This window comes from Schistocerca piceifrons, chromosome 7 (genome assembly GCF_021461385.2).
Source record: "Schistocerca piceifrons isolate TAMUIC-IGC-003096 chromosome 7, iqSchPice1.1, whole genome shotgun sequence".
NCBI classification, from domain to species: domain Eukaryota; kingdom Metazoa; phylum Arthropoda; class Insecta; order Orthoptera; family Acrididae; genus Schistocerca; species Schistocerca piceifrons.
In genome coordinates, this window is record NC_060144.1 from 123,008,130 (window position 1) to 123,024,721 (window position 16,592).

A 16,592-nucleotide genomic window follows, 5' to 3' on the forward strand; every position below is an offset into this window, starting at 1 on the left:
GCGACAGCGTGGACGTGAACCGTATGTGCAGTTGACGGACTTTGAGCGAGGGCGTATAGTGGGCATGCGGGAGGCCGGGTGGACGTACCGCCGAATTGCTCAACACGTGGGGCGTGAGGTCTCCACAGTACATCGATGTTGTCGCCAGTGGTCGGCGGAAGGTGCACGTGCCCGTCGACCTGGGACCGGACCGCAGCGACGCACGGATGCACGCCAAGACCGTAGGATCCTACGCAGTGCCGTAGGGGACCGCACCGCCACTTCCCAGCATATTAGGGACACTGTTGCTCCTGGGGTATCGGCGAGGACCATTCGCAACCGTCTCCATGAAGCTGGGCTACGGTCCCGCACACCGTTAGGCCGTCTTCCGCTCACGCCCCAACATCGTGCAGCCCGCCTCCAGTGGTGTCGCGACAGGCGTGAATGGAGGGACGAATGGAGACGTGTCGTCTTCAGCGATGAGAGTCGCTTCTGCCTTGGTGTCAATGATGGTCGTATGCGTGTTTGGCGCCGTGCAGGTGAGCGCCACAATCAGGACTGCATACGACCGAGGCACACAGGGCCAACACCCGGCATCATGGTGTGGGGAGCGATCTCCTACACTGGCCGTACACCACTGGTGATCGTCGAGGGGACACTGAATAGTGCACAGTACATCCAAACCGTCATCGAACCCATCGTTCTACCATTCCTAGACCGGCAAGGGAACTTGCTGTTCCAACAGGACAATGCACGTCCGCATGTATCCCGTGCCACCCAACGTGCTCTAGGAGGTGTAAGTCAACTACCCTGGCCAGCAAGATCTCCGGATCTGTCCCCCATTGAGCATGTTTGGGACTGGATGAAGCGTCGTCTCACGCGGTCTGCACGTCCAGCACGAACGCTGGTCCAACTGAGGCGCCAGGTGGAAATGGCATGGCAAGCCGTTCCACTGGACTACATCCAGCATCTCTACGATCGTCTCCATGGGAGAATAGCAGCCTGCATTGCTGCGAAAGGTGGATATACACTGTACTAGTGCCGACATTGTGCATGCTCTGATGCCTGTGTCTATGTGCCTGTGGTTCTGTCAGTGAGATCATGTGATGTATCTGACCCCAGGAATGTGTCAATAAAGTTTCCCCTTCCTGGGACAATGAATTCACGGTGTTCTTATTTCAATTTCCAGGAGTGTAGTTAAACCTAACTAACCTAAGGACATCACAAACATCCATGCCCGAGGCAGGATTCGAACCTGCGACCGTAGCGGTCTTGCGGTTCCAGACTGCAGCGCCTTTAACCGCACGGCCACTTCGGCCGGCAAGATACTTTCTTTAACAGAGTACGTGTGTTATGGTACAAGTTCTTCCGTAATAATTCACATTAGCCTCACTGCTTGAGAAGTACAAGTCCCACTATGCGATGAAAGACAGATGTGAAACCGGAGTGCACATTGGTTCGTCAGTGGCTCAGCCTGTGACTGAGTGATTACGCGAGTGACTGAGACTGAGTCTTTCCAGTCAACGGCAGCGATCTAAATACTTGCTGTCGAGAGGGCGTTTGCGGCCTGTTGCTTGCGAGCTTGTCTTTGGTTGGTTGGTTGGTTTGGGGAAGGAGATCAGACAGCGTGGTCATCGGTCTCATCGGATTAGGGAAGGATGGGGAAGGAAGTCGGCCGTGCCCTTTCAGAGGAACCATCCCGGCATTTGCCTGGAGTGATTTAGGGAAATCACGGAAAACCTAAATCAGGATGGCCGGACGCGGGATTGAACCGTCGTCCTTCCGAATGCGAGTCCAGTGTGCTACCACTGCGCCACCTCGCTCGGTGGTTTGTCTTTGGCCTCTTTCATGACAAGAGCACTTGCTCTGGCGCCTGCTATCGATCTTCTTGCTACATGTTTGTCGACCGTTGTATTGGCGACAGCTTACGCCAGCACAGCTTCTGCATGCTGAATGGGTACATCTTCTTTTGTTCTGAGGGCATGCACCTGCATGCGATCTGCAATTTGTATCTCTCATATAATTTTAATAAGTAACCTCTAATGTTTCAGCTTTTGAGCTGAACCAACCTTTTGAGGCATGATCTGAGCTCAAGCCATGTGCTTGATGCTGCTGTGCTCTGGAAAAAAGATGCACAGAGTGGCATGACCAAACTGAAGAAACCAATGTAGCATGTGGTAAACAGACCGCTCAGTTTGATGTTCACTTCATCACGGCAGTTTATGGTTTTATTTTGTCCAGGAGAGAAGCAGTTCCCAGCAGCATTAAGACATATAGTAGAAGTGACAGAAAGTAATTTAGCGTTATTTTTTCATGTGGCTAGGATGGAGTAAATGTATATTATAGCGGTTGAGTGTCATATGGCGAGGGTTCACACAAAATCTCAGTGTTGCCTCTTTCACTCACATCTGATTAAATGGGGGTAATAGGAAAATGCATACAAAGCAGAACTAGGAGGCATTGATAATTTCGGATAGTAGGGGAACTCATGTGGTGCACTCAAGGGAGTACTGTTGTATGTCCCTGCCTACCGGTACACTCTGATATGGGGACATGTGAGATGAGTATGCCTTTACGGAAAGCGAACGATAGAAGTTGCGAAAGGGAAATCTCGCCCACTTGATCTAACTTCCAGAAGGTAGGCAGAAACTATGTTGACAAATGACTATGCAAAAGCGAAACATGAGGGGCTGAGAATACCACTTCCCTGAAATTCTAATTTTATTACTGGTGGTACGTCTTGTGAGACAGTGGGGAGAGATTTCCACATTCCGGCTACACTCACTAGTAAAACTATCACGACACTGATGCAGAATGTGTTGTATAGGCTGGAACAGCCACAAAGGGAAATATGCGCCCAGAATTTAAATTACCTTCATGCCATCCTCAGTGCTGCACTCTGTTTATTAGACGAATACATCGAATCACAGAAAGGGAAAATTTAAATAGAGTACATGTTACGAGATGTTTAGGATTTTCAAGAAAATCATCAGCACACGATAATGTCGATAAGCATTTCAGCCAGTTGCTGGGCATTTCTTCTAGGTAATGCACAACCTACAGATATACTGCCGCATCAGTTGTCAGTCGAATGATTTTCTGGAAAAACTGAGGGAACAGTTGGTGGAAGTAAAACCTCTGTATTAAGTCGTATGAACATTAGACTAAGCATTGTATTGTAATAAGGTCTTGGAGACCAATTTAGAAACCAAGCTCATGTTAGTGTTGGAGAAGGGAGAAATACATGTAGGACAGCTCATGGTTATAGCTGCTGTTGCCATTAGCACGATATGTACTTTTTGTAGGGCTAGGAGCAATTTTAAATAAGAACTCGTTTTGGAAGGCCTGGGACTAGTGTTTCGAACGAAGTAGGCGTGCCTTCCCCAGAAAAGTTCGGGATGTGAATTCTGAATTTTTGAAGTTTTATTCTTACTGTGGCCATGCAGGAGAAGTCATCCTAGCACTTGGTGCAGGGAGTGTCAACTGACCCTTAACATAGACAAATGTAATGTATTGCGAATACATAGAAAGAAGGATCATTTATTGTATGATTATACGATAGCGGAACAAACACTGGTAGCAGTTACTTCTGTAAAATATCTGCGAGTATGCGTACGGAACGATTTGAAGTGGATTGATCATATAAAATTAATTGTTTGTAAGGCGGGTGCCAGGTCGAGATTCATTGGGAGAGTCCTTAGAAAATGTAGTCCATCAACAAAGGAGGTGTCTTTCAAAACACTCGTTCGACCTATACTTGAGTATTGCTCATCAGTGTGGGATCTGTACCAGGTCGGGTTGACAGATACAGAAGATCCAAAGAAGAGCGGCGCGTTTCGTCGCAGGGTTATTTGGTAAGCGTGGTAGCGTTACGGGGATGTTTAGCAAACTCAAGTGGCAGACTCTGCAAGAGAGGCGCTCTGCATCGCGCTGTAGCTTGCTGTCCAAGTTTCGAGAGGGTGCGTTTCTGGATGAGGTATCGAATATATTGCTTCCCACTACTTATACCTCCCGAGGAGATCACGAATGTAAAATTAGAGAGATTCGAGTGTGCACGGAGGCTTTCCGGCAGTCGTTCTTCCCGAGAACCATATGAGACTGGAACAGGAAAGGGAGGAAATGACAGTGGCACGTGAAGTACCCTCCGCCACAAACCGTTGGGTGGCTTTCGAAGTATAAATGTAGATGTAGATGTAGATGTGCTTCATCAAGTGGGCCACTAGACGGTATTTTAGACATTACTAGAAAACGCTCTCGGCAGACAGGCGTTTGCAACACTGGTCGACAGTTGAGCGCATGGAACAGCGAATACAATCTAAGCAAGAGTTAAGTAACATTTTGTAACTCGAGCACTTGTGTGGTACTGAGAAACTCACACCTTGCACATTTAACTGGAATCTGTGTTCTCTGCAGAGCAAGCTAAGAACAAGTGACACGACAAATAATGTGAATCAAACATCTCGTCATCGTCGTCGTCGTCGTCGTCGTCCCCCCCCCCCCCCCCTTTTAGGACTATGTCAGAAGTGTAGGTATAAGGGCATAAAGGCATTCAGTCATGCCATCATTCTGTCTCCTTCCTTAACCAAAGAAAATGTCTGACTTTTTTCACACAAACAACGACCCACCCTTGGAGATAAAGATTTTCTGATTGATTCACTGAGGAGCGCCAACCTATGGCTTTGCGGTTGCAGGACTTCGGAATCTTCACCGATGGGCGGAGCTGATACGCGGCCAACATCAGCTCTCTGAGGCACTTCGGCCAACAGAAGGCAAAGCTGACTACGATCCAGTTGACGCAAGTGCACCGTCGTGGCCTCCTAGACGTCACCGCCCACCATCCTGGGGGTTACTGCACCCGAGCGCATGACATGGGGACCATGAGTTAGCGCGGCCGTGTATGGCTGGCAAGACCCTGGAGGACCTAGGTAGGCCAAACTCGTCCTTTACTGCTGGCCACACGGTCGCTACCGCTCGTGACCCTGGACGATAAGGGCTTCAGCGCATTCCACGATCAGCTACGTTTGCAAGCACGCAGTGTGTCCATCACGACGGTTGTAGTGCTGTATGGGACTGACTGAATAAACACCCGTCACTACTACTGCTATTTGACTGCATACCCCGGCGTAAATTTGCCCTCTACATTTCTCTCACACATCCTGATGCGTAAAGGTCCCGAATAATCCAGGTTTTTACACTTCACTAGATTTCATGTCCCTTTTAACTATGCTGTCAATCTGTTAATCCCAGTGTTTATCTTTTGGTTTGAGGCGATTTAATCATTTTAGAATATTTAATACTTTAACAAAATTTGTTGTCTTAGAGAATTTAAAAGATAGATTGATTTAAATACTTTCGTAATCTAAAAGAATTTTCTTTAAATTTCAATAGTGGTAATTCTAATGCCTGTATTAAAGTATCTTCAAAAACTGGAAGTAGATGCCAATGACTTTGCCTCTTTGGCGGACTGTACTTTTAATTTTTATTTTCTTAAAGATTTCTGATGTTGAACTATTATTCAAAGAATTGTTTTCTAAATCATTGCTAATAGTCTTAAGTGCCTCAGGGACATGTTCTTAAATGGTTGCTAGATTTGGAGACTCACTGTTGTGACTTGGCAAGACAGCCAAGCCACTATAAGAGTAAGCCGAAAGGCACGCGTTTAAGCTCACGCAGGCTGGCGTGAGGTCTGGAACAGTTAAAGGAATAGAGACTAGCAAAATAGGTACGTAGCTTCTGGAATACTTAACTTTAATCCATAATTGGTGAACATCGGTCTGACGGTACATGCATCACAAGATAAATAGCAAATGATAATGGCGCCTTGCTAGGTCGTAGCAAATGACGTAGCTGAAGGCTATGCTAACTATCGTCTCGGAAATTGAGAGCGTAATTTGTCAGTGAAACATCGCTAGCAAAGTCGGCTGTACAACTGGGGCGAGTGCTAGGAAGTCTCTCTAGACCTGCCGTGTGGCGGCGCTCGGTCTGCAATCACTGATAGTGGCGACACGCGGGTCCGACGTATACTAACGGACCGCGGCCGATTTAAAGGCTACCACCTAGCAAGTGTGGTGTCTGGCGGTGACACCACACTCACATTTGTTAAAAATCGAAAATATGAAAATATAATAACAAAAATATGAAGTGTTTGGGTGTTGTATGCCCAGCATCTTACCATTCCCATTGAAAATGAAAGAGAAGAATGATAAAAGTAATAAATGTGAGAGTCTTTTATGATAAGCGCTTACAGACCCCTGCTATCTACCATTTCAAATACACAGCTAGCTTTCAGTGGCATGAAAGAGACAAATATTGTCATCAAGAGTAATGTATGGCTCGATATGTAAACGATTAGCATTTCGTAGAAGTCGCAAAATGTAGGAGTGACACCATCTACATTCTTTATGTAAAGAAAGATAACATAGGGGGTTTAGGATTAAGAACTCGCATTTGATGTTGGCAGTAGTATCAGAATTTCATAGCAACAGGACCGTCGCCATTGAGAATGTAGTTAATTATTCTGCGATAGTGCTGCTTACTTTGGTCACGTGAATATGGATTCGATGGTTTCAGCAGGATCGTACTGAAGGCCGTGCAGGAACTTAACGATTCCAAGCGACAAGCGCTCGGGAGGATGGATATATGGTGCACTTAGTTGTACAGGACCGTACAGTTAAGTCGCATCAGGAAATGGGCTTGTTTGTGGTTATAAAGTATTCTAATGTGCAATGCGAGTACTTCTGGAACCGCGCAGGTCGTCAGAATGTCGATAATTTTTCACTCTTCCTTAATGTGTCAGTAGAGAGAGGGCGCAGACAGTGGTACGTTCAATGATAAGATTTGTTGTGGAGGTAGTTCCACATCGTTTTTACTTTCTAGTCAGCTACACAAAATCACGCAGTGACACTGTCCAGTAACGGACTAGACAGTAGACAGTAGAAGCGGGAGAGAGAGAGAGAGTGCTGACCTGCAGGTAGGGGCTGCAAGCAGAGAGCAGCACGCGGTGCGCGCGCAGGCGGCGGCCCTGGCAGCAGAGGGTGACGTCGACGAACGCCTCGGCGGCCAGCAGGCGCCGCAGGTTCGCCAGCACGCCCGAAGCGTGCCGCTCCCACCGCACCAGCAGCCGGTTACCACCCATCTGCAGCACACGAGCACAACACTCCGCATCACAACACTCCACATCACCAGCACCTAGTTGCCACCCATCTTCGGCACACAGGGGCAACGTTCTACATCACCAGTAGGTTGCAACAGAAACATGTACATACAAAACTGTACATCAAAGCCATTCAGCACATATGTGGTAACTGTAGTGTCCCTAAAACATAGATGTATGTTGTGAATGAGACATTTTGCTTTCAAGCACCGAATTATCCAACTTACCAAGCAATTTACTATGTAAACGTGCAACAGACATAAACTGAATAAATGTGCAAGTAAAATGACGCTTTATGTATTTTTTTATATTTTTTTCCTTCTTATTCTTGTTCATAGTTGCTGTGGCCTTCTCCACCAGACATCACGGCGCTTAGAGCATCTACATCTACATCTACATCCATACTTCGCAAGCCTCCTGACGGTGTGTGGCGGAGGGTATCTTGAGTACCTCTATCGGTTCTCCCTTCTATTCCAGTCTCGTATTGTTCGTGGAAAGAAGGATTGTCGGTATGCCTCTGTGTGGACTCTAATCTCTCTGATTTTATCCTCATGGTCTCTTCGCGAGATATACGTAGGAGGGAGCAATACACTGCTTGACTCTTCGGTGAAGGTATGTTCTCGAAACTTCAACAAAAGCCCGTACCGAGCTACTGATCGTCTCTCCTGCAGAGTCTTCCACTGGAGTTTATCTATCAACTCCGTAACGCTTTCGCGATTACTAAGTGATCCTGTAACGCAGCGCGCTGCTCTCCGTTGGATCTTCTCTATCTCTTCTATCAACCCTATCTGGTACGGATCTCACACTACTGAGCAGTATTCAAGCAGCGGGTGAACAAGCGTACTGTAACCTACTTCCTTTGCTTTCGGATTGGATTTCTTTTGGATTCCGCCAATGTGTCTCAGTGTGGAATCTGCTTTACCAACGATCAACTTTATATGATCATACCAAAAATGGTTCAAATGGCTCTGAGCACTATGGGACTTAACATCTATGGTCATCAGTCCCCTAGAACTTAGAACTACTTAAAGCTAATTAACCTAAGGACATCACAAACATCCAGTCATCACGAGGCATATGATCATACCATTTTAAATCACTCTTAACACGTACTCCCAGATAATTTATGGCATTAACTGCTTCCAGTTGCTGACCTGCTATATTGTAGCTAAATGATAAGGGATCTTTCTTTATATGTATTCGCAGCACATTACACTTCTCTACATTGAGATTCAATTGCCATTCCCTGCACCATGCGTCAATTCGCTGCAGACCCTCCTGCATTTCAGTACAATTTTGCGTTGTTACAACCTCTCGATATACCACAGCATCATCCGAAAAAAGCCTCAGTGAACTTCCGATGTCATCCACAAGGTCATTTATGTATATTGTGAATATCAACGGTCCTACGACACTCCCCTGCGGCACACCTGAAATCACTCTTACTTCGGAAGACTTCTCTCCATTGAGAATGAAATGCTGCGTTCTGTTATCTAGGAACTCTTCAATCCAATCACACAATTGGTCTGATAGTCCATATGCTCTTACTTTGTTCATTAAACGACCGTGGGGAACTGTATCAGCAACCAAACTGACAGCCTGCAGCCGCGGGTTGCCCGCTTCGGAGGCACACCGAAGCACTACACAACCGACAGGCAATATTTATGAACGGCCTCAACAACAACAAAAACTACTACAACACCACAGCAAAGACACCAGCAGCCACCAGGGGCCACTACCGGCCCACATAATCATAAGGAAGAGGTCGCTGCAGATCCTGGAACTATTTTCACACTTCAAATCACGTGAAGGAAAATAGTTCCGAGGTACTCATTCGCCGAAGCGCTATAAAGGCCGGCGCTCGGCCGCACATCGGCACATCATCGACCGCCAGCAGACGTGGATAGCTGCCGCCCCGGCAGCCCGGCTAGGATCTTCTCGCTGATCTCTGGATTAGGCTTGGTATATCGGAGAAGTCTCTGGCGGAGACTAGTAGGAAATTATTTCAGTTTTATTCTATATTATTCTTGTATGTAGTTCTGATTCGAAGACGGATCACTGTTTTGTGTCGGTGTTATACTTGGAGAATTTGTTTTTGTTAATTGAACAGTCCAATAAATTGTTTTCGGACTTTGATCGTTAGTTTCTTCTGCTTACGCAGACATATCAATAGTCCTGTTAGTGCACATTGTTAACACGATGTTGACATCATACATCATACACCACAGAGAATGATCTTTGAGGAACCTTAATACTGTATGTGCTGTCTCCTCAGTATGGTTCTAAACATCACCCTTCTACAGCCACTCTATGCTCTTAAGCAATATCTAAGTTTTACTCTTTTTTTTTGTGAATTACATTCTCCTAGCTATGCAGGCGACCAGTCACCTGCTCTTCAGTATAGAAACTCTAAACTTCTCCTAAACAGGCCATGAAGGCCCAACAGTACTGACCGTCCAACCGTTTCATCTGTAGCTCATAGGCATCACTGGATGCGGTTACGTCAGTTTCCGAGATCGGAGCCGCTAAATCACAGTCGAGTAGCTGCTCACTTTGCCTCACACGGGCTGAGTGCACCCTGCCTGCCAGCAGCGCTCGGCAGACGGGATGGTCACCCATCCAAGTACTAGCCCAGCCCGACAGCTCTTAACTTCTGTGATCTGACGGGAACCGATGTTACCACTGCGGCAAGGCCGTTGGTGCTCTTCAGGCTACATCTGCGGAGGTGACAAATTCTGTAGCACTTAGCAAACGAAATTATGATGCAGTGGGAATATAGAAAGAAACGTTTGCTCACAGCACTGGAAACACTTACTGTGCTCCAGTACGTATCTTGGGTTAGAACACATACGGAATACCACCAGAGAGTTTTGCTGCCTCGTTGCGTCTTTCACGACATAGTTGTAATTTGTCGAATTCCTTCAACTGGGTAGTACGAGCAATCATTTGGATTATGTGAATGACGAAGAAAATTCTCAACAAAAATAAATTGTGAAATTCATAATAATCTTCAAAAATGGTTCAAATGGCTCTAAGCACTAAGTGACTTAACATCTGAGGTCATCAGTCCCCTACACTTAAAACTACTTAAACCTTACTAACCTAAGTACATCACACACATCCAGGCCCGATGCAGGATTCGAACCTGCGACCGTAGCAGCCGAGCGGTTCCGGACTGAAGCGCCTAGAACCGCTCGGCCACAGCGACCGGCTAGTAATCTTCGTTTACGATGAAATATAATGAGTTGCGGAGAGTTTTGCATGATATGATAAGGACTGTATGTGAATGTATAATCTACTTTTGAAAAAGATTTTAACAATAAATGAGGAAAGTGACGACACAGTCACTGAATTATTGGACTGTTTTCCTTAAATTTCACGAACACTCTTGAAGCACAATGCTCATTCGAACACTGCTATTAGTAACCGAGAACTCTTCACATGTCTCAAAGAGAAATTGCTTGACAATCACCCATACATTCCAAATATGCCACCTCAATTGGCAGCTCTTCAACAAAGTGGACAGTTTATTATCATCGCATGGTTATCAAACGACAAGGAGCGTCACGCACCGTCGTATCATGAATAGATTAAAATAGATTGGATTAGATTCAGTTTTCGTTCCACAGACCCAAAAAATGAGATGGTTCTAGTGGGTGTAGAACATGTCAGAAAGTACAAGATAAAATGATAAAATATTTGAATATAATACTTAGTACCCTGGTCAATTGTCAGGAGATTGTCGAAACAGGTCAATACAATGCGATAAACTGGAACAGCTAATATCTACAGAATTAACACGCTGTCAGGATGAAACACTGTTATGCACTATTAATAAATTTATCACACACAAAATACCTAATCTTGACTGTTGTCACCAAGTGCTGCTAAAACTGAAATCTAGCAGACATTTTTACTTAAACTGGCTCAGCAGTCACTGTTAAGATATTCACCTATAGAGTAGATGGTGTTGCCTGTCAAAGACTCTTTCAAACTCTGTTTAAACCGTGTTTTATCTGAAACCAAGTTTTTAATGCTTGCTGGTAATTTACTGAAAATGAGTTTTCTTGAATATTGGACCCCTTTTTGGACCAAGGTAAGTGATTTTAGGTCTTTATGTAGATTGTTCTTGTGGTGTCACCGCCAGACACCACACTTGCTAGGTGGTAGCTTAAATCGGCCGCGGTCCATGTAGTACATGTCGGACCCGCGTGTCGCCACTGTGATCGCAGACCTAGCGCCACCACCTAGGCAGGTCTCGTGATACGAGAGTGGACTCGACCCCAGTTGTACGAGAACCAAGCTACCGCCCAGTTGTACGCGAACCTAGCTATCGCCCAGTTGTACGAAGCCTTTCTCTCTCATTAGCCGAGAGACATAATAGCCATCAGCTAAGTTAATGGCTAAGAACTAGCAAGGAGCCATTTGTATCAGTGCCTATAGCTTACGAGTAATCAAGAGAGATGTATTCCAAGGAATTATTAAAAGTTAAGTAAAAAGCATCTACATACTTTTCTTCTTATTCATTCATAAGTTTTTATGTTCCAGACTTCACGCCCGTCTGCTTATTGCCGTTCGTGCACTATCGGCCACAGCGTTAGTTTAGCATTCCTTTTCAGCAATCAACATCACGGTGTCGGTCCAGCTACCGACACTACAATTATTGGCGACGAGGGAAAAGTGACCTTTTTCTGCTTGCTTACATTTCTTTCTGATTGCTTACATTTAATTGTGTCATGGCTTCGCCACATTCTCCAGATGTACTGTCCGAATTTTATCGCTTGCAGAATCAGCAGACGCAGGCGTTACTGGATGCCCTTGGACAGCTCGTCCAGGGTCAACGTGCGCTGCACACCGATGCGGCCGCAGCCGCTTCACCGCTACCGCAGCCACAACCTGCCGTTGCACCGCCTTTTAGGCCCTACGACCCGAACCACGAGACCTGGCAAGAGTGGTCTCGTCAGTTCGCCTTTCACCTTGCTGCCTACAGAATTCAAGGTAATGAGCGGCAGCCGTTTTTGCTTTCTTGTGTCGGTGTGTCCACATACCGTGTGATAGTGAAATTGTTTCCCCGCCGCGACGTAGCAACTTTGTCATACGAGGAAATTTTGTCTGCATTAGATGCCTATTTCAAAGAAACAGTTAATGTGGTTGCAAAACGGTATACGTTTTTTTCGTACAAAACGTACGGCCGGTCAAACTAATAGGGAGTGGGGAGCAACATTGCAAGGACTTACTAGGGACTGTGCCTTTGAATGTGACTGTGGTCTTTCTTATTCAGATACAATGGTGCGTGATGCAATTGCACAGAACGTTTCTGATGTTCGCATACGGGAGCAAATTTTGAAACTAGTTAATCCCTCCCTTCAACAAGTGATAGACATATTGCATAGACAGGACACACTGGACTGTGCTCAGGAATCTTTTGGAACTTCGCCAGCTGTGTGTAACATTAACCGGCCCGCCGGGCGCGCTCGCGCAACGCGGCCCGGTCAACTGCCCTCGCGGCCGTCCGCACAGCTGACGCCGCGCGCTAAGCCAGGTGTGCCGCGCCAGCACACACATGTAGTGAAATCATGCCCGCGGTGTGCTACTAGACATTCGCGTGAACATTGCCCGTCACGCCAAGCTATTTGCTTTTTCTGCAATAAGAAAGGACATGTTCAAAGTGTTTGCCAGAAAAAGCTCAGATCAGACAATCACAATCATTCCAGGCCCTTTGCTTTGCGCCGGAATCGAACCAAGGACACTCAGGCTCGTGGACCTTCGCCTATGGACATTCATGTCGTTAATTCCACTTCGTCCAGTGACACTTTCTCTAACAAAAACTGTGATCGTCCCACAAAAACTGTGCGTAGACGTCGCCGGAAATCACGTCTATTAGCAAGTGATTCTGTACCAGTGTCTGTTCCAATTGCACAAAACAGTCGCTCTTGTCGTCAGCAGGACAATAAACTTTTTGTGGACTTAGACTTTGAAGGCAAAGTGATACCATTCCAGCTCGATACCGGAGCTGCAGTTTCATTGCTCAATCACGACACATACAAACAACTGGGCGCACCTCCGTTGCGTGCCGCAAATATTAAGCTAACTACATATTCCGGACAGACAATTCCTGTGTTAGGACAGTGCAGCCTTCTTGCAACATTCAAGGGACAACCAAAACTTGTGTCATTTTACGTTCTTCGTTCTTCTTCTGCGGTGAACTTATTTGGTCTAGATTTATTTAAGTTGTTTAACATGTCTATTGTAAATCAGGTCCTATCTGTGAATCAGACTGTGCCTCCAGACAGTGTTTCCCGGCTGTGTGACGAATTTGCAGACATTTTTGCACCGGGCTTAGGTTGCGCTCAAAACTATGCAGCACAATTGGAATTGAAGGTCAACGCGCAACCGAAATTTTTCAGAGCGCGCAATGTTCCCCACGCATTGCGTGATGGGGTCGCAAGAACATTGAACAATGTAGAATCACAAGGTGTGAGTGAATGCGCGCACTGCCTCTTTCATTTCAGCTCCGCATCATCGCTTACGCCGTAAAGGTGTTCCGTTCGTCTGGACGACGGAATGTGAACGCGCCTTTCGCCAGTTGAAATCGGCGTTGCTTTCTAATACTTGCCTTACGCCATTCGATCCCCAGAAACCCCTTTTGTTGATGGTAGATGCATCTGATTTCGGGATCGGTGCTGTGCTTGCGCACAAAGTTGGCTCCCATGATCGCCCTATTGCCTTTGCGTCCAAATTGCTCTCGTCTGCGCAAAGAAATTATTCACAGATCGAGAAAGAAGCTTTGGCTCTCGTGTTTGGTGTTACTAAGTTCCATGATTTCTTGTATGGTCGTCACTTTACCATCATCACAGACCACAAACCTTTGACATCGCTTTTTCATCCGTCCAAGCCTGTACCTCCACGTACAGCGCAGAAATTCATTCGCTGGTCTATTTTCCTCTCGCAGTACCGCTACGATATCTTGTATCGGTCCACTGCTAAGCACGGAAACGCCGATGCGTTGTCCCGTTTGCCTGTTGCTGAGGATAAAGCATTCGATTCTTCCGAACTTGCTTGCATGTTCATTGATTCGGAAACCGATGACGTGGTCGAATCGTTTCCGATTGATTTTCGTCGTGTCGCTACAGCCACAGCTGCTGACCCTGTCCTTGCTACTGTTTTACGTTTTGTTGCTACGCAATGGCCTTTGTCAAAGTCTCGGATCGAGGATCCGTTGGTTCGCCGATTTTTTGCTCACAAGGAGAGACTTTTTGTTCGACGTGGTGTTTTGTTGTTGCGTTCTGATAATGATCAGTCCAGAGTCGTGGTCCCACGTTCGTTACAGTCCTCTGTTTTACGGCTTCTTCATCAAGGACATTGGGGTATAGTGCGAACGAAACAACTTGCTCGTCAGCACTGTACTTGGTTCGGAATCGATGCTGCGATTACGAATATGTGTTCTTCGTGCCCGGCGTGTGCCGAACAACAGTCCGCACCGCCGCGGAAAGTTTTTGCGTGGCCAAAAGCCACTTCCCCTTGGCAACGCTTGCACATTGATTTTGCTGGTCCATTCTGGAATGCTCGATGGTTGGTTCTGGTCGACGCCTTCAGTAATTTTCCTTTTGTTGTCCGGATGTCTTCCACGACGTCCTCCGCCACCATCCAAGCGTTGTCTGCTATCTTTTGCATTGAAGGTCTTCCGCAGACTATTGTTTCCGACAATGGCCCACAATTCATGTCCGCAGAATTTCAGTCATTCTGCCAGGCCAATGGTATTCAACATCTGACATCCGCGCCGTTTTCGCCTCAGTCCAACGGTGCCGCTGAACGATTGGTCCGGACTTTCAAGTCACAGATGTTGAAATTGAAAGAGTCGCATTCTCGGGAGGACGCATTGTTGCTCTTTTTGTCTTCGTATCGCTCTCAGCCCCGAGATGGTCGCTCGCCGGCTGAGTTGCTCCACGGTCGTCCTCATCGCACCTTGATGTCTTTGCTGCATCCGCCGCATCAGGTTCCTGTGCAGCGGCAGACTCCTGCTTTTGCTCCAGGCGACGTGGTATTTTATCGCAACTATCGCGGTTCACGGCGTTGGCTCGCAGGGCGCATTCTTCGCTGCCTCGGCCGCGCGATGTATTTGGTTTTGGGGGCCTCTGGTGAGGTGCGTCGGCATCTCAATCAGCTGCGCCTCTGTCGTCGCTCGGGTTCTGCCGCTCCCCGTCTGCTTTCAGCGACGGTGCCGTCCGGTCAGCGCCCTGGGGACCCATCTACTGGCTCGCCTCATCCCCAGGTGTTACCGACGATGCCTTCCATTTTGCCCCATGGCGACGCGCCGCCGCCGCCACCGCAGCAGCAGCAGCAGCCGCCGCCGCCGCCGCTTGTTCTCCCGCCGCCGGCGCCCGCGTTCGACGCTTCGCTGCAGCCGCCAAGCGCCTCCCAGGGTCACGCGCCGCCGATCGCTTCCCGTGACCAGCTGTCCTCCGCCATGGAACTCCCGCCCGCTCCGGACCACATGACGTCATCGCGCGTCGGCTACCCCGACGCAATGGAGGTCGACACTTCGGCCCCTCATGTTTCTTTACGGGCGCATACACCGCATGTTGACGTGCACCCTGGACTAGTTTTGCAGGCGTTTCCTAGCTCCCCTCGGACCGGATGGCCGGGTGCGGGTGGCACAGCCTCGCCTGTTGTTAGGCTCCCCACCTCATCGCATACGTCAACATGTGGTCCTCCCCACGGCGGGCGGAAGCCTTATCTCACGACCGTTCGCCGATTTGCGGGGGAGGAATGTGGTGTCACCGCCAGACACCACACTTGCTAGGTGGTAGCTTAAATCGGCCGCGGTCCATGTAGTACATGTCGGACCCGCGTGTCGCCACTGTGATCGCAGACCTAGCGCCACCACCTAGGCAGGTCTCGTGATACGAGAGTGGACTCGACCCCAGTTGTACGAGAACCAAGCTACCGCCCAGTTGTACGCGAACCTAGCTATCGCCCAGTTGTACGAAGCCTTTCTCTCTCATTAGCCGAGAGACATAATAGCCATCAGCTAAGTTAATGGCTAAGAACTAGCAAGGAGCCATTTGTATCAGTGCCTATAGCTTACGAGTAATCAAGAGAGATGTATTCCAAGGAATTATTAAAAGTTAAGTAAAAAGCATCTACATACTTTTCTTCTTATTCATTCATAAGTTTTTATGTTCCAGACTTCACGCCCGTCTGCTTATTGCCGTTCGTGCACTATCGGCCACAGCGTTAGTTTAGCATTCCTTTTCAGCAATCAACATCACGGTGTCGGTCCAGCTACCGACACTACAGTTCTTATTCCTAATATTGATACTATGTATTGCGCTATTGGTTTGGAATAGAGATGTATTACTTGCAACAATATTCATTACGGAATAAATACACTGAGAAGCAATGGTTGGAATACGTAGTTCCTTGAACAGGTTTCTACATGGTGTTCTTGAATTTACAC

At 47.3% G+C, this 16,592-nt stretch overlaps 1 protein-coding gene across 1 annotated transcript in view; it reads right to left on the minus strand.

Moving 5' to 3' along the window:
• LOC124805496 (protein tramtrack, beta isoform-like) overlaps positions 1-7,114 on the minus strand; it is a 61,444-nt gene extending 54,330 nt beyond the window's left edge. Inside the window, exon 1 of the mRNA XM_047266059.1 lies at positions 6,944-7,114. Coding sequence (XP_047122015.1) covers positions 6,944-7,114 — 171 coding nt within the window. The remainder of the gene's footprint in view (positions 1-6,943) is intronic.
• Positions 7,115-16,592: the final 9,478 nt, after the last annotated feature.